Here is a 19,251-nt window from a genome sequence, read left to right as displayed (position 1 = left end):
TGCCAATAAATTAAAGAAGGAAAACAACAAAATTCTTAAACATGGGAGCTACTTAGGAAAACTACAAGGTTTTTAATTACCTGATTTATATACTCAACATCCAATAAAATGTTGAGACCCCTAACCAAGAGCAGATATTTTGCTGGCCTGTATAGATAGGCACATCCAAAGGCAGGCCCCTGGCTTCCATTTGGAAGATAATTTTGGAACCTGAGAATTTCAATGTGACATAAACTATTATTGACTAGTTTAAGCTATATGCCTATAATAGGTCTTTGATTAGTTTACTTCCAGTCCTGGAAAACTAATCAGCGGTCGTTGTATAAATGCAATGGTTTCTAGTTTATTTGTTCACCTAAATGATCTCATACAATTCATATTTTCAAGAATAAAGAGAACAAGGATTACGTAGTACTTATACAAAATACTAAAGTATTTATGTTCCAAGGAGTATATACTGTACATGAAGTCAATGATCTCATTTAATTTTCAATAGAAAATTTTTGCAACAGATATTAAGATTTCCCTTTTACTGATAAGAAAACTGAGACTCTAAATCACAAAGCTAATAACTTGTGGAGCTTAGTTTACAAGACTTTTTGACTACAAAATCAAACTTCTTTTCATAAATACATGCTACCTGTCAAAGACCCAAAATCCATATTCTTTTTAATATCAAAACACTCTGAACCTGGCCAGGGATTTAGCTAAGTGGCACCATGCCCATTTTTTGTACCTATCCCCAGTATAAAAAAAAAAAATACTCAGAACCAAACAAAACAAAGGATTCCTGAAGATATGAGTTTCCTAAAAGACATAAATTAAAGCAACTCTATCCTACAAATTGACTAAATTATTTTTGATACAAATTTTGTATGTTAATTCTTTTTATTTTCATACTTGAAAAAGAATTGCTTACCTCTACGTTGTTTGATAGAAGAACTTTATTTTTTAAAGGTACAACTTCTCCCTCTAAAGATTTCATTGCAGTTATATGTTTTGATTCCTCATCAAAGCACACACTGTTAATACCTGTTACAGAAAAGCAATGATTTAATTATAAAAGGATATACACTTGTAGGTATGGTGAGCCACCATGCTGAGCAAAGAAAAGCAAAACACAAATCAGTACATAAAAATACATAAGACGTGGGTCAGGGATTTAGCTCGCAAGCACAAGGTCCTGAGTTTGATCCCCAGCACCAAAAAACAAACAAAAAAACATAACAGGGAATTCATTTATATCTTCTAGGAATAAGAGAAATTAACTCAAAGTGGTAAAAACCAGATCAGTGACAGAGTAAATGGTGAAAAATGACTGTAAGAAGACATGAGGGAACTGTGGTTTGATCAAAACGTTTTGTATTTTAACTGAGCAGTTACACCAGTGTATATAATTATCAAAATTCATCAAATTACTTAAAGTATAAACATTGTATTGTATGTAAATTATATACCAATAAAATTTATTTTAGGATACTAAAAAACTTTCCTAGATGAGTTATAAAAGCAATGATTGAAGATAACATTTAAATATGAGACAAAAGAGGGCACTGGCAGAGTAAATAAAACTTCCCTCAAATTCTCACATTACTTTTAGTATAAAATAAGTGAACACGTGATCTCATTTTGATCTTCAAAACAGTTACTATTTTCAATATAAAGAAGGAAATTTAGGGCCGGGGATTTAGCTCAGTGGTTTTGCCGCCTGCCGCACAACTGCAAGGACCGGAGTTCGATCCCTGGTACCAAAAAAAAAAGGAAATTTAATTTCAGAGGGGTAAATTAATAACTATTAGAGAAAGAGCTTGAATATAAGCTCTCTGATTCTAACAGCTATATTACTTTCTATAGCTCACATAACAGGTATAGACATAAACATCCTAAAACTTCGGATACGTCAAACTGGCAAATATTTGTGTAAAGGAGCAGACACCAAATATTTTAACTTTTATGGGCCATAAGGTTTCTGTGCCAAATACTCAAAGCAGCTGTACATAATATGTAAAACAAATGAGCATGATCCTATAAAACTTTATTTAAACTTTAAAAGTAAAACAGGAAGTAAGACAGATTTACCCCATGGGCTGTAGTTTGTTAATTCCTGATTGTAAATCAAGACAAGAATTGTTAATTTTTTAATTTTTCCTGGTACTGGAAATTGAATCTGGGGCCTTAGCACTGAGCTATATTCCCAGCCTTCCTTTTTTTTTTCTTTCTCTCTTTCTTTCTTGAAAGGCTTAGTTTCATTACCTTGCTAAATTGCCAAGGCTAGGCTTAAACTTAATGATCCTCCTGCCGCAGACTAGGATTCTTTACTTCTTAAAGTTAATTTGAAAAATACAGCTCATTTTCAAAGAAATGAAATACTGTGAGAAAATAATCACCATTACTGAATATTTCTACATGGCTATCTTTCATTACTGAGATCTTAAATTCAATAATGAAAAAGGTACATTCTCCTTCATGTTCAGGATAGGCTTTTACACAGCCTATCCTCTCTGGCTGACCACCCTTCTTCTAAGGCCTATATATTTATTCATCAGTTCTAACCTTAAATGTTATATTCTCCATGATGCTGTATAACTGCACTAAATCCCCTCATAAATACAGCTACAACACTGTATACATATGTAAATCTTAAGAACTGTCACAATGTATTTATTATAGCTGTCAATTTACTAGCTTGTCTCCTCTTCTAAACTCTTTTTTGAGTAAATGAATTATATTTTATTCAAGTGCCTAGCAGATAATTGAAACAAAGTAAATACCTACTGAACAAAGAGTAAATCTTACCAGCAAATAGCTTCTTAAGGTGAGATTGAATCACTGACGGATTAGTAGACTGGCCCAGTATTTCTAATAAGTCATCATCACCAATAAAATAAAATCTTGGGAACGCTGAGCGTTTTTCCTAATAAAAAAAAATTAAAATCAGCTTTCTTTTCAAATAATTAACATATTAAATGCTTTATAATTTATTACAAATAGACTCCTTTAAAAAAACATGCCTCCAAAAATTCATTCAATGATTTCTGACATCTTTGAAGCTGATCAAGTATCGTTAGTAGGGCATTTCTGATTCCTGCATGAGTAGTTAATGTTGTGACTCTATTGTCTTTCTTGATGTCACTCATTACTGATCTACAAAAGAAAAATTATTTCCACATGTATTAATAGTTTTGTAGTTGAGATTAAGATATTTATTTTTTCATCTGTTTGAAATAAATTGAGGTAACACTATTAACTTTTAACTATGCTATAAATTAATGTCTAATTGCAACTCTTCTCTTTTCACAGTACAATTTCTCTTATTTCATTTGTTCATTAAACACACTAAGTCCTATCTCACAGAATGGTCTGATGACAGAAAAAGACATTAAATAATTTTTAAAATATTTAAATAAAGCTAGGCATAGTCGAACACCCTTATAATCCCACCTGCTGAGGAGACTGAGGCAGGAGGATTGCACATTCAAAGCCAGCCTGGGAAATTTAGTCTCAAAATAAATTTTTTGAAACAGTGGAGATATAGCTCAGTGGTAGAACACTTTCCTGGCACATGCAAGGCCCTGTGTTCAATCCCCAATACCACACACACACACACACACACACACACACACCGGGGGCGGGAGGTATGGTGTTAAGAAGGTAAAGTACAGGGCCAGGGATTTAGCTCAGTGGTGCTGCCCCCTGCCTCACAAGTGCAAGGTCCTGAGTTTGATCCCCAGTGCCAAAAAAAAAGAGAAGGTAAAGTACAAAGTTTTGTAAAAGTGGCTAATAAAACATGACTTTGAGGAAATTATTTTAGGTGAGATAAAAATGATGAATAAAAAGAAAGTAAGTTCTGGCAAAGATCCTGGGAAAGAGCTACATATTTGGGATAATCAAAATATAGTGAACGTTTACATGAAAAATTGTTACAGTAGAAGACACACTGCCATTAATCCCCTACAAAATTTCCCCTGCTAGCTTCAACCACACATCACATCATTCTTCCCACTTTCTGAAGCAGTTCTAAAAGTCCTCTTTCATGTCCGTACAAGGTGTGATCAAAAATATAGTGAATGTTGCTGCCATGTGTCATCCAATGGAAAATCAGGCTCCTAATGTAAAAACATTACAGTTTTTATCTACCTTACTCATTGGCTCTGGTACCATTCAACATCTGGCTATTCCCCAAAGTCAAAATGACCATGAAAGGTAAATGTTTAGAATTGATTTAGGACATGTGCCCATAATAACACAACTAAAGATACAACAGAGGACTTCCAGAACTGCTTTAGAAAGTGGCAAGGATAAGTATGTTCAAAGCATGGAGTAGTATTCTAAGGAGAATTAACGGCAAATGTCTTTCACTGTGATAAGTTTTTTTTTTTACTTTCAACATTCACTGTATTTTTTAATCACATCTTCTATACCTGAGAAACTAAAAGTTGGAATTACTAAAAAAAAAGAGAAGACAATAAAAAATTAGAGAAATGGACAAGAGGAAGATCATGCTTTATACTTAGACCAATGAAAAATCATTTGAAGGTTTGAAAAAACCTCACCAACTGCTAGTGAGGCTGGAAGGAAAAATTAACCCCTCTACATTGTTGGTGGGAATGTAAGCTAGTACAATCACTATGGAAATCAGTGTGGAGATTCCTCAAAAAACTAGAAATTCCATTTGACCCAGTTACTTCCCTTCTAGGTATCTTCCCAAAAGAGTTAAGAGACATCATACTACAGTGATTCATGCATATTCATGTTTATAGCAGCACTATTCACAACAGCTAAATCTTGGAAGCAGTCTAACAGATGAATTGACCAAGAGTATGGGGCATTAACACACAATGAAGTAACACTCTACCATAAAGTATGATAAATTTGAGTTACTTGTAGAAAAACTGATGTACCTTGAGACCATGTTAAGTAAAATAAATCAGACACAATAGCTTAAATATCACATAATTTCTCTTATATTAGAAACTCAAAATATAAATAATTTAAAGAACAAAGAAAAGATAGACCATAAGAAATGAGAAGATAGATCTTTGGTAAATGGAAAGAAGATGTTGAGATGGAGGTAGGGGAAGGAGAATAAAAGGAATTAACATACATTATGTACATGTACCTACTCCCCATAATAAATGTAATCATTATGTACTAAAAACATGTACTAATTTTAAAAAATAAGAAGTTTCACTTACTAAAATAAAATAAAAAATAAGGAATCTGCTATTTTATTTATTTATTAGTTTGGTACCAGGGATCAAACTCAGGTCCTTGCGCTTGCAAGGCAAGCAGCAGGACCACTGAGCTAAATTCCCACCCAAATCTGCTATTTTAAATGACTACTGTGACCACTGTGTGAAAAACTTATTGGAGAAAATCAGAGAAAGTCAGGTTAATGTAGCACTCCACATGAGAGAAAAAATAGAATAAAACTACAGAAACATATGTACAAAGATGCTCAGTCCAATGCATATCAAATCAGTTAGAATGAACCAAATTTGGTAACAATAGATTTGGAAGTGGAAGGAATGGGAGATATCAAAGATATCCATTATGTTTTTGCACTCAGCAATTAGCCGGTAATTATTTAATGGAATAAGAATCACAAAGAAAAAAGATTTGTGGGAAGGGACTGGGGATAAGCTGAAGAATTCAGTTTTTACCTGTTGACTGAAGATGTTTAATGGATATAGAGCTTGGAAAGGAAATATATGAGTTACATCATAGATAGATAGATAAGCAGATGATCTCTGTGAATAGAAAAGAATTGAGACAGGCAGGTCTGCCCACGCCCTACCAAGGTCTGGAGTCGCGGGGAAGACATCAAATCACCCCACTACAGACAGGCAGGTCTGCCCATGCCCTGCCGAGGTCCCCAGTTGTGCGGATCACGCGTAATCAGCCTGCTCCAGACAGGCAGATACCTTGTTCCACACTATAAAGATGCAGAGGACACCAGACCACCAGACCAAGGTACTGAGTCCCACTGCTCCCGGCCCAGAGGTAGGAGCTTCTGAGCTGGCATCCCACTGCTCCTGGTCCAGAGGAAGGTGCTTCCGAGCCACCATCCCTCCCACTGCTCCCAGCCCACAGGAAAGAGCTTTTGGGCCACCATCCCTACAGCTGCTCCCGGCCCCTGTCCCACGTCTCCCAGTTCAGAGGAGGTAATACGTGGAGGCACTAACAGCCCCCCACCCCAGGTGAAATGAGAAAACACATAAATAAGTCTCAAAACCAGACTTCCAGATCACCTACAGCAACCCCAAAGGGAAATGAGATGGAACACACCTGGACCCACTGAACTGGCAACAAAAGGGGATCTGGAAAAAATGAAATCAGAAATAATTTCTCAGATAACAGGAGAAACTGTGCCCCTAGTGCAAGACATGATTAATAAATCTAGAGAGGAGCTCAGGAACATGATGGAATCCCAACAGAGGAAATAAATGGAATCTATAAAACAGATGTAAATAGATTTCCAGGACATGAAAAACTCCACTGAAAGTCTACACAGCAGAATGAGCCAATGTGAGGACAGAATCTAAGATATAGAAGATAAGATTGCAATTAGTGACCAGGAAAAGAAAAATTGCTTCAAAATTATAAGGGAACATGAGAAATCAATCCATCAGCTGCTAGATGATGCAAAGAAGAATAACATAAGACTGATTGGAGTCAATGAAAAACAAGAGAGAGTGAAGATGACATAAAAAAATCTCCACAGAAATAATGGCAGAAAACTTCCCAAGCAGGGGAAAAGAGCTTGACATACAGATAAGTGAGGCATATAGGACTCCAAATAGCCCTGATCAAAAAAAATCTACACATAGGCATATAATTGTTAAGATTCCAGAAACTCAACAGAACAAAGTTCCACAAGCAGTTAGAGAAAAGAAACAAATCACATACAAAGGAAAGCCCATCAGAATCACAGCAGAATTCTCAACACAAACCATCAAGGCAAGAAGAGCTTGGGATGACATATTCCAAGCCCTAAAAGAAAACAGCCTCCAACCCACATTGATGTACCATGAAAAACTATCTTTCAAAATGGATGGAGAAATAAGATGCTTTCATGACAAGGAGCACCTTAGGAACTTCGTGAATACCAAACCAGCACTCCAAAGAATTTTACACAATATCCTAGGAATAGACATTAAGGATCACAAGCCCAGGAAGCAAAGCAGAATGGACCCATCTGGCATGACAAGAAATTAAATGTAAAGGGGGAGAACCCAATAAAAAGAAAAAGTCATGGCAATGACAAGTCAATACGTTTCAGTTATAACCATCAATGTTAATGGTCTCAATTCACCAATCAAAAGAAATAGACTGGCAGAATGGGTCAAGAAGCAAAATCCAACAATATGCTGCATACAAGAAACACACTTCATTCAAAAGGAAACTCATACACTGAAAGTTAAGGGGTGGAAAACAATACTCCATGCGATGGGAACTGGAAAAAAAGCAAAAGAAGCTATCCTCTTTGCAGATCAAGTGGATTTCAAACCAACAATGATTAAGAGAGACGAAGAAGGACACTACATCCTTGTAAAGGGAAGAATCCAAGAGGAAGAGATGACAATCATAAATATCTGTGCACCAAACACTAGTGCACCCAACTATATAAAACAAATATTAATGGACATGAAAAGTCATATATGCACTTATACAATTGTAGTGGGGGACCTCAACACCCCACTGTCACAAATAGATAGATCAACTAGACTAAAAATAAGTAATGAAATACTAGAACTCAATCGAACTCTTGAACAAAAGAACATAACAGATGTTTACAGAGTCTTCCATCCCACAAAATCAGAATACATATTCTTCTCAGCTGCACATGGGTCATTCTCCAAAGTAGACTACATACTCACACACAGAGCATGTTTCAGTAAGTGCAAAGGAATTGAAGTTATCCCTTGTATATTATCAGACCATAGTGCAATGAAATTGGAGATCCATAGCAAAAGAAACTTGAAAAATTTCAAAAAACGTGGATATTGAACAACACACTTCTGAATAATCAATGGGTCACAGAGGAAATTAAAGAAGAAATCAGACAGTTCCTTCAATTAAATGACAATGACAGTACAACATATCAGAATCTATGGGACACAATGAAAGCAGTCTTACGAGGGAAATTCATAGCAGTGAATACTGATATTAGAAAACAGAACAAGCTCAATTAAACAACCTGATGCTGAACCTCAAGCTTCTAGAAAAAGAAGAGCAAGACAACCCCAAAGCTCATACAAGGGAGGAAATTATAAAGATCAGAGGAAAAATCAATGCAATGGAGACTAAGAGAACAATACAAAAAAATCAATGAAGCCAAGAGTTGGTTCTTCAAAAGAATCAACAAAATTGACAAACCCTTAGCCAACCTTGTCAGAAAAAGGAAGAAAAGGCCCAAATCCATGCAATTAGGAATGAAAAGGGTGAAATCACAACAGACCCAGCAGAAATCCAGAGGATCATCAATGCCTACTTCCAGAACCTATACTCCAATAAGATGGACAACACAGAAGAAACGGACAGATTCCTAGATACATATGAATTACCAAAGTTGAACGAAGAAGACCTAAAAATTCTGAACAACCCAATATCAACCAATGAAATTCAAAATGTAATTAAAAACTTATCAACTAAGAAAATCCCGGGCCCTGATGGCTTCGCTGCTGAATTCTACAAGACATTTAGAGAGGAACTGCTGCCACTACTGTTTAAACTCTTCAATGAAATTGAAAGGGAAGCAATACTCCCAAATTCATTCCTGGAAGCAAGCATCACCTTGATCCCCAAAGCAGAGAAAGACCCAACCGAAAAGGAGAACTATAGACCAATCTCGCTAATGAACATAGATGCAAAAATCCTTAATAAGATAATGGCAAACAGAATGCAGAAGTTCATCAAGAAGATCATACACCCTGATCAAGTGGGATTCATCCCAGGGATGCAGGGATGGTTCAATATATGAAAATCAATCAATGTAATCAATAGAGCCAAGGAGAAAAACCATATGATTATCTCCACAGACACAGAAAAAGCATTTGACAAAATCCAACATGCATTTATGATAAAAACCCTATAAAAAATTGGAATAGATGGTCTCTACCTCAAACTGATAGAAGCCATCTATGGAAAACCAACAGTCAATATCATACTAAATAGTCAAAAACTGAAATCCTTCACACAAAAATCAGGAACAAGACAAGGATGTCCACTATCACCACTCTTGTTCAATATACTTCTGGAAACATTAGCCATGGCAATTAGACAAGAGACAGAAATAAAAGGATAAAGATAGGTAATGAAGAAGTCAAATTGTCATTATTTGCAGATGACATGATACTCTATATAGAAGACCCCAAGAACTCCACCAAAAGTCTTCTAGACTTAATAACCAAATTCAGTCAAGTAGCTGGTGACAAGGTCAACACACAAAAATCAATAGCTTTCCTCTACACAAATGACAGACTCACTGAGAGAGAAATAGGACAAATAATTCCTTTCACAATAGCATCCAAAACACTGAAATACCTAGGAATCAACCTAATGAAAGAAATCAAAGACCTTTTCTCTGAAAACTATGGCACTCTGAAAAGAGAGATTGAAGGTCATATAAGAAAAAGGACAGACATCCCCTGCTCCTGGGTAGGAAGGATTGATATAGTGAAAATGGCCATACTTCCAAAACTGCTATATAGATTTAATGCAATTCCAATTGAGATCCCAGCAGCATACTTCATGGACCTTGAGAAAACAATCCAAAAATTCATTTGGAACAAGAAGAGACCCAGAATAGAAAAAGCAATTCTAGGTAACAGAGACATGGCAGGGGGTATCACAATCCCCAACCTGCCACTCTACTACAAAGCTACTGTGATAAAAACAGCATGGTACTGGCAAAGAAACAGACCTGAGGACCAGTGGAACACATTAGAAGATGCAGAAACAACTCCAGACACACTCAGACAGCTCATCTTCGATAAAGGAGCCAAACATCCTCACTGGAGGAAAGATAGCCTCTTTAATAAATGGTGCTGGAAAAATTGGGCTTCAACTCGCCAAAGATTAAAACTAGACCTGTATCTCTCACCATGCACTAAACTAAAATCAAAATGGATTAAAGATCTAAATATTAAAATAGAAACTCTGAACCAGTTGGAACAGAGGTTAGGTACAACCCTTGAAGACATTGGTGTAGGAAAAGATTTTATGAACAAAACCTCAATTGCCCGTGAACTAGCACAAACAATCAACAAGTGGGATCTCTTCTTATTAAAAGGCTTCTGCACAGCAAGAGAAACCACCAGCAGTGTGAAGAGACAACCCACAATGTGGGAAAAAAATCTCCACCTGCTCTTCCTCAGACAAAGGTCTACTATCTCGAATCTATAAAGAACTTAAAAAGATCAGACCTCCCAAATTTAAAGACCCAATCCGAAAATGGGCATCTGAAATGAACAGACATTTCTCAGACAAAGAAGTAGAAATAGCAAATAAATACATGAAAAAATGTTCAACATCACTGGTCATTCAAGAGATGCAAATGAAAACAATGCTGAGATTCCACTTCACTCCAGAAAGAATGGCTGCTATCATGAAATCAACCAATAACAAATGCTGGTGGGGCTGTGGGGAAAGAGGAACCCTGCTCCACTGCTGGTGGGAGTGTAGACTGGTGCAACCACTGTGGAAATCAGTATAGAGATACCTCAAAGAACTAGGACTGGAAGTCCCATCTGACCCCACTATTCCACTGCTGGGGATCTTCCCCAAAGAATTAAAAGAATCATACCACAGTGATGTATGTGCGCCCATTTTCATAGCAGCACAGTTTGTAGTAGCTAAACCTTGGAAACAGCCCAAATGCCCACCAACTGGAGACTGGATAAAGAAAATGTGGTTTTTTTATAAAATGGAGTACTCAGCCATAAAAAGTGAGAAATTAGAGACATTTATAGCTAAGTGGATGCACATTGAGGCAATACTCTTAAGTGAAATAAATAGGACACACATGTATAAATACCAAATAGTTTCTCTGCTGTGAGAAACTGAAAGTGGAAATAAGGACTAAATGTATAACAGGTAATGTGAAATAGGAAGAAAAGGGGCAAAGGGGAAGGAAGTGGGAGGGCTAGGGGAAAGGATAGAAAGGAATGGGATTAATATGAGAAAATGGAAAAATAGGAACAAAATCTTTGTAAATAGAGAGGAATGGAGGGGTTGAAGGGAGGCCTGGGCAAGGGTGAAAAATAAGAACCAAGAGAGACTATGTAAAGGTGCAAATTTCCAATGATGAATGTCATTATATTATATACCTAAAATGTACCAATGATTAGAATGAATAATCGATAATGTAAAATAGGAAGAAAAGGTCCAAAGGGGTAGGGGTAGTGGGAGGGGCAGGGAAAAGGAAAGAAGGGAAAGGAAAAATGATGAGAAATGGAAAAAATGGAAATAAAGTCTTTGTAAATAGGGAAGGATGGAGGGCGTGAAGGGAGGGCTAGGAATGGGAAAAAAAAAAAAAAAAAGAAAGAAAAGAAGTAATTCTGACAGTAATAAAGATTGCTGAACAGGCCAAGGATTTAGCTCAGTGGTTCTGCCACCTGTCTCACATGTGCAAGGTCCTGAGTTCAATCCCCAGTACCAAAAACAAAACAAAACAAAAAATAAAAAGAGTTGGGAATTGTAGCTCAGTGCGAAGGATCTAGGTTCAATCCCTAATACTGTGGGAAGAAATAATTAATTAATTAATTAACTTTTTAAAAAATAGATTGCTGAATGAGAAAATACAGAATAAGAAAATAACTGAAAGGTAAATCCCAGAGAATGTCTACATCTGAGGATTTGAAGAACAGTGAAAATCAAGAACTAGGAGTAGAAGCAGAATGGCAGAAAACTGACAGAAAAGTATTACAGAAGCCAAGGAAGAAGAAATGCTCAACTCTATTGAATAAAGTACCAGTCAGAAATAAAGTAAAACAAGAAATGGAAAATACCTATTGAATTAAAAACAGGAAAGTGGGGGTTAGGCTGTAGCTCAGTGGTAGAGTTTTTAGTATGCACAAGGCCCTAGGTTCATTCCCCACTCTCCATAAGAAAAATCCACAGTAAATGGTGATTTTAGTAAGTGTGTGTGTGTGTGTGTGTGTGTGTGTGTGTGTGAGAGAGAGAGCAAGAGAGAGAGGGAAGGGGGAGAGAGAGAGATGGAGATTGGTAAAGACAGAGATCAGATCAAAACTGTTCAAAAAGTAAATGCCTTAAAAGGGGGAAAAAAGAGTTTTTCAGAAAGTCTAAAGAAAAAAGATTAAGTACATAGATTAACAACCACTTCACAATATGAATAAAACACTGCTATATGTGTCAATGTTTTATGCAGTTGTACTAACCTAAAATCTTCATCAACTCTGTTGAAGCGTGTTTGCTCTTTTGGCAATGCTCCACGGCCAAAAATGGGCTCCAAATATATCCACTTTCTCTGAATATGATTTAAATTTTGCAGGTACTCATCTAACTCTGCAAGTTTTCTTTCCCAAATTGACACCTTATCTTCAAATCCTTTATAATATGGAGAATCCTTTAATGACTGAAGAAGACATCTATTATCTCCAACCTGATTCACTATATCTTTCCAGTCTTTAATCAGCTTGATAGTTCGACTTTGGCTGTCTTCATAGTCAGTCAATGTAAACACTGCTCCAACTCCCCAAAGATCAAGTTCACGTAAAGCTTCTCTGATTGTAACTTCACCTTGTGCCTGACTATTTAAATTCTGTTTAACACAAAATACCCACACTTACTATTTCAAAACTAATTTTTATTATGAAAATATACTTTATAAGAATATACATTTATATAGATTTTTACCATAAGGAAAAAAAAATTATGTTTTACACATAATCCATAAAAAGTAACTTGTTATCCTATCAAGATTTATCAGCTATTAGGGATTCACATGCATGTGATTCATACAAGTTTAAAAGAAAAACAGAAAACTCAAGCATCCATTACAAAAGAGAAAACTAGTCTGGCTTAAAGTTTTGGAGACCAAAAGGCCAATATTTGGGAAAATGGGACTACAGAAATGTTACTGTAATCTTATTGTAGATTCTGACTCATCCAAAAGGATTAACAATCAAATGGAGTTATCTACTATAACAATGATTAACAAACATGCTCCAGGGTTACTGACAAACACAAAAGTTTACATTTTGGATAGAAAATAAAATAATATCGGGGCAGGGATTTAGCTCACTGGTGCCATCGTCTGCCTCGCAAGTGCAAGGTCCTGAGTTCGATTCCCGGTACCAAAAAGCACCAAAAAAAAAAAAAAAAAATGGCATCATGAGTCATATTTTTATAATAAATGGCCAGAATACAACATCATCTGCCACTTAAAGTATTGTGACAAGTTTTAGTTACTTATGGCCTTTGCTAAATCTGATTAATAAACAGATTGCTAATATGATTGATAAACTAATCGGCTTAGCTCTCTAGATTTTTGTGTACATTACCTTCAATTTATAACATACCATATGATTTAAATACATTAGGTAAAATGATTTCTATTTGTTAGCTTTTTATTGTAGTGACATCCTTTTTTTTTTTTTAACTCTTCCCCCACCACACCAGGGATCAAACTCAGAACTCTACGCTTGTGAGGCAGGTGTGGCACCACTAAGCTAAATCCCCAGCAGTGATATCCTTCTTAAAGGAAAAAAATGTATTTTATATTTTTTCTCTCACAAAGAGTTTACAGCATATTATTTTTTCCATAAACACATTAACAGTGCTAGATTGATTCAGGTGGATTACTAAAGAAAGAATGGAATAATAAAACGTTATTACTATTTTAAGAGAAGGAAAAAGTATGACTTTTATATAAACAGCAGAATATGAAGTAAACCTTTGTCAACAAAACTCAGCATTAACTGATATTTATAAAAATATTCTTACTTTAAGGTCTGAAGCTTTGGCCACAATTGTGTCTGCTACTCTGAGAAGATCACCAAACAGTAATTTCTCTAGACTAGTCCCTCTAGGAAGTCCAAGCAGACGAAAAAGGTCAAGCCAGTGATCTGGAGAAAGATGCTCCCCTCTCACATATTTCAAAATAGGAATTACAATCTGTTTAAAAGAAGAAGAAAAAGGTATATGTCCACATATGCAAACAGCAAATTATTATTTCATGGTTATTAGCACTCCAAATTTTACTCTTTTATCTTATTTAACAATCTTGAAATCACATTCTTAAACAGAATTGTATGAAAGTTTTTATTAAACATTGCTACAAATATACATAAATTTCCCCTTGTACTTTACTACATTTTAAAACACGAAAGAATATTTCTATTTTAGGATACAATGCATGTTGCACTAGGATCTATAAATACTCTATAATATTATCTATAAATTTCTTAGTTATAACTTCTTTCCAATTGGTAGCATCTATAATTTCTCTGACTTACTTTATGTTTCCTATTTTATATATAATGAAATAATTTCTTTTTTTGTTTGTTTATTTTTGAGGCAGGGTCTCGCTGTATAGTTCAAGCTGGCCTTGAACTCACTATGTACCCCAAGCTGGCTTCGAACTCTGAGTGATCCTTCTGCCTCTGCCTCCCAAGTGCTGGGATTACAAGCATGCACCATGATACCTGGCTTATAATGGAATAATTCAATTAAAAAAGTATAAATTAAAATTATGTTTCATTTACTGAATAAGAAAAAGATCAATGAATGCTCCAAACATTTAATTAATAGAATAAAGCAAAACAATCTTACTTTATATTTGTCAACTTCTGATTGTAATTTCACTGTCATAACTGAATGTTCTTCAATCTTCCTCAATTTTTCATGCCAATTCATCAAAAATTCCTCAAACAGATAAGTCTTAGTTCTATAAAATAACAAAAACACACCTTAAAGTTCACATACACACAAAAAAACCAAATTATAAGAATCTATATATTATATAGTTTTTGAATCAAACCGAAAAGTAATCCAATCTTCATTGGCCATTTCCTGAAATCCTTGTTGAAATTCTTCATAAAGTGCCCAAATTTGTGCACAGCTCTCAATGTCTTTAGAGATGTTACATGCTAGAGAGAAGTTAGGCTCCTCTAGTCCAAAATGATGACAATCATCACTATCAAAACAAACATTAAAATATTTATAATTTTAAAAAGAACAACTATTAAACATCATTATTTAAACATATATTTATTTGCATGTGTGTAAGCATGCACGTGTGTATATTACTAGTGAAGATACAGTAGAAGATGAAATCATTTACATAAGAATTTTATATGACTTAATGGACATTTTTTCAAAAGACGCCAACATGGAGTTGGTAATGCATATATGGATATTTTTGTGTATATAATATATATAAATGTTCATGACTTTAATAAATCTATAAATTAAATAAATCTATAAATCTGGTAAGAGAATAGTTTCCATCAAATATAAGATGTTTTCCATTTATAATTCGATTTTATATGTACAGTAATAAAAATTCCACTCACCTATGAAAGCAACTATTTTACTAATACATTCATCTAATTAGATCAAACCTAAAATACTTCTCAAATCTAGTATCTTATTATTATAAGATAAATCAACAACCCCCTTTTTTCCCTGGAGGTCTTATTACTTATTTTCCTACATTCATTTTTCTCAAAGAGGCATTAAAAAAATTTTATTCCAAAATGTTTCATATATTCCATTTTTAAACAGAATGAGATCATAAAACATATCTCAACTTCCTAATATAACATAAATTTAATTTTTATACTATTTTAAGGCTTTTCTTGAAATTTGCTCTAATATCCCAATCACAACTCCTAAGACAGTAGTAATGTGAACTTATACATGTATTATTTGTATTTTAAAACTACTAAAGTTTATGAGGAAAGGTATTAAGACAGCAGACACAGGAAAATTATTAAATTAATACATAAAATTTATTTTTCAAAAATGAACATTAATAATTTTTAAAAAAAGACGTACACTAGCTTTTTCCTTATGACTTCAAGATCATCCAACTCAATTTTTTTCTCTTTTATTAACTTTGCATTTTTTTCAAGAGAATTATGCTGGCTAGTTTCAATAATATCATCACCAGGTTTCAGTTGGTCCCAACGAGCTTTAAATTTTTCCAGTTCTTGATAATACATTTGAAGACGTGATTTCACATTTCCTTTCATCACTTCAATCTACAAGCCAATAAAGTTCAAGTAATTTAATACAGAGTAAACTCTCACCTAATTTTCACATTTTCAATTCTGTTTTCTGTTTAAAAGCAGAAAAAACATGAACTTTTCAAAGGTTTACATCTTAATTATTGATCTAAAATATGATAAAGTAATTCAACCACATAAAATTAGAACATAATAAAGATAATATTCAACTATCATCCTCAAACAAATCATTCTTGTGATTAACAGCACCCACTACAACTATCAACAAAGTGATGTAACTTAAAAAATGATAAAAGACTGCTAGTTGTTTTATCTGAGTACATAGCTGCTTAATTAAGGAAAGTATTTCCTAAACTTCTACGTAACCAAAAGTCATAGACTAACTTCTGGTAAACAGGATATGAGCGCAATAGATGTGTCCAACCACAAGGCTATATATTAGAAGACAAATAGTACCTCTTCCTCATTCCCTCTTCCCCTTCCCTATTAGGTAGGAAGGTGGTACCCCATCTTGGACAATACGATAGAGATGCTGAGAAATTAAACTGAAGAAATACGGTCCCCAGACAAAGTTTTGGTGCAGAGGTATTTCAGCTTGCAATCTAACTTGAAAAAGAAACTTGAGCTTTAAACATTGGGGTCTCCCATTAGAATAGTCAGACTGATAGAATGATAAATTTAGATTTCTTTTTTTGTTGTTGTTTTGGTTTTTTGTTTTTGTTTCGTTTTGGGTTTTTTTGGTACCGGGGATCGAACTTGGGTCCTTGCACTTACGCAGCAGGCAGAGAAACCACTGAGCTAAATCCCCAGCCCTAGACTGATAAATTTAGTAATAAAAAACATGAGTTTCAGAAATCGCCTTCAGACATATATAGTAGATAAATTAATTCATAATACTGAAAATAAAATTATATTTTAAAGGGACTATTTTCTTCTTTTGATATGGTAGAAAATAAAGACGAACCATGTGCTATATCATTTATATAAAGTATTTTACTATAAAAGTACAGAGGAAGGTCAAGTTCAACAACAACATTAAATTCTTGTAACCCTGGGATATAATGAAATAAATATAAGCAAAAAACTTATGTGAGAATAAATTAAGTTTTCATTTTAATAAAATAATTAAAAGTTTCATACCTGGTCTTTAATCATAAGTTGATGACTCTCCATCATTAACTCAAATTTATCCCACTTGGATTTCAGATTACTAATTGTTTCTAACCCTCCACCTGCCACAGTTCGTAAAAGTCTGTTTTTATTTTCAGCTTCTTGAAATAAAGGCAAAATCTAAAGGTTAAAAAAGTGTGACAAATTATTTTCTCAAGTCTCTTAAGATTTCATTTATTTTAATCTTTGCTTCATAATTTGCTCTTCTAAAATCAAGATCCTAGATATAAAATTTCTAATGCTTACTTATACACAAGCTCAACTACGACAATCTAACAAGCGTAGAAGTTAAAAAGGGTAATAATAATAGTAATATGAGCCTGAGTAAAGCAATGAATCCACCAACACAGTAACATAACTATTCAAAGTAAACTTTTCATTATAAACATTCCATTAATAAGAAAATGCTAAAGAATCTTCTAAGAGAGTAAGATTACTGATTATAAGAGCACAAGAAAAGTATCCTACTTTATAGAGAAGAGAATGTTATGGAAAAAGTACTTAAAAATGGGACAGTTGAAGTAAAATCAGGTTCCTGTATCCAGAGTTTCTAACTGAAATGTACTAAGTTGTGTATAGTAAGCAGTTTGTCAAAAAAATCTGGATGTAGCTCAATATGTGCTAAATGACTGCAGTTACTTCTAAGTCTTTTAAAGCACTGTAACACATTGTCCTATAATTAATATCTGTACTTTTATAACCCCAAACAATAATATCTATTGAAAAAATTTTAAATACCACTGTGGATATATGACAAAACAGACAACAAAAGAAGTTCAAATATATATCTCAATGATCCCTGGGAAGAATCATTTCCATCTAAGAAACAGAAAAGCCAATGGACCACAAATCCATGTTGCACTAGGAGAATTAGTAAAAGAAAAACAAAAGTAAGATTTTCATTCCTTTCATGTGATCAGAACTTAAGTTAGCCTGTAAAGACATTACAACAGTTTCCTGGTCTACCTGTTTCTAGTACCACAGAGAGATATATCAAAACAGAATTCTATAACATCTTGCTGCATAAAATGCAGCAGTGTCTCCTCCATGCCCACAAATACAGCATATGATCCTTAATGTCGTTCATATAACGTAGAGTGTACCTAATTCTTATGCTACTTCTTACCTAGTATATTACCTGTTTGCTGTTCACAGCAAACAATGTCTGTTTCTCATCTTAGCTGTTGTGATGTTACAGTCTTCCCTCCCATTTCATTCTCAGTTTTCTTTGCTTTCCTCTTTTTATGCTTGAACCATATTTTTCACACAACTCAATCTTTGTCCTATACTCTCTAGTGTGTGTTCCCTAATAGATGGTCTAAGCCAGTATCAGGGATATAAAGATGACTTTCAAGTTTATCTCTCTAGATCTTACATTTACTCTAAATTCAACTTGTGCCAGTCAACTCAATATCCACTACAGCCAAGCTCTAGTCCGTCCTCCAGCCATCTTCATCTCAGGAAAAAGGCATCAATTCCTGCTGAACTAGTCAAACCAAAATCCTAGGAGACACTTTGATTTCTCTTTCTCTAACCCTCTCTACCTGATGTATCAGAAGATCTTGGCTGTAACCATAAAATCTGTCATCACTCTCTCCAGTTCAATCTCCACTACTACCATAGGGTACAAGTTTTTATCAGCTTTCATCTGCCACATTAAAATATTCAACTAACTGATTTTAAATACAATAAATTCAACCACATAAAATTAGAACATAAATTAATACTAACAAGAGATAATACTCAACTATCCAACTAACTGGCCTCCCTACTACATTTGTTTCTCTCCAGTCCCTTCTCCACAGAGCAACCAGAGTCATCACTTTAAAGTATAAACCACATTGTGTCCATCCTCTTCTGAAAACCA

At 34.5% G+C, this 19,251-nt stretch overlaps 1 protein-coding gene across 12 annotated transcripts in view; it reads right to left on the bottom strand.

The window, feature by feature from the left end:
• Dync2h1 (dynein cytoplasmic 2 heavy chain 1) overlaps window positions 1-19,251 on the bottom strand; it is a 333,458-nt gene that overhangs the window by 280,989 nt on the left and 33,218 nt on the right. For 11 of the 12 annotated variants that reach the window (XR_015451638.1, XR_015451639.1, XR_015451640.1 and 8 more), the window contains exons 21-29: window positions 17,355-17,504; window positions 16,024-16,229; window positions 15,005-15,160; window positions 14,797-14,911; window positions 13,969-14,139; window positions 12,402-12,784; window positions 3,012-3,144; window positions 2,797-2,914; window positions 920-1,032 (exon numbers count right to left, since the gene is read on the bottom strand). Coding sequence is in view for 9 of the 12 variants with exons in the window: in XM_021251564.2 (XP_021107223.2) it covers window positions 920-1,032; window positions 2,797-2,914; window positions 3,012-3,144; window positions 12,402-12,784; window positions 13,969-14,139; window positions 14,797-14,911; window positions 15,005-15,160; window positions 16,024-16,229; window positions 17,355-17,504 (1,545 nt within the window). In the remaining 3 variants the exon portion in view is untranslated. The remainder of the gene's footprint in view (window positions 1-919; window positions 1,033-2,796; window positions 2,915-3,011; window positions 3,145-12,401; window positions 12,785-13,968; window positions 14,140-14,796; window positions 14,912-15,004; window positions 15,161-16,023; window positions 16,230-17,354; window positions 17,505-19,251) is intronic. The other variant, XM_087212340.1, reaches the window with a different exon arrangement.

The sequence above is a fragment of the Heterocephalus glaber genome, unplaced genomic scaffold, assembly GCF_053883595.1.
Source record: "Heterocephalus glaber isolate CG9 unplaced genomic scaffold, H.glaber_assembly_v1.0 deba00001429, whole genome shotgun sequence".
NCBI lineage: Eukaryota > Metazoa > Chordata > Mammalia > Rodentia > Bathyergidae > Heterocephalus > Heterocephalus glaber.
Note: the sequence above shows the minus strand (reverse complement) of the source record. Positions and strands in the feature narration are given on the sequence as shown.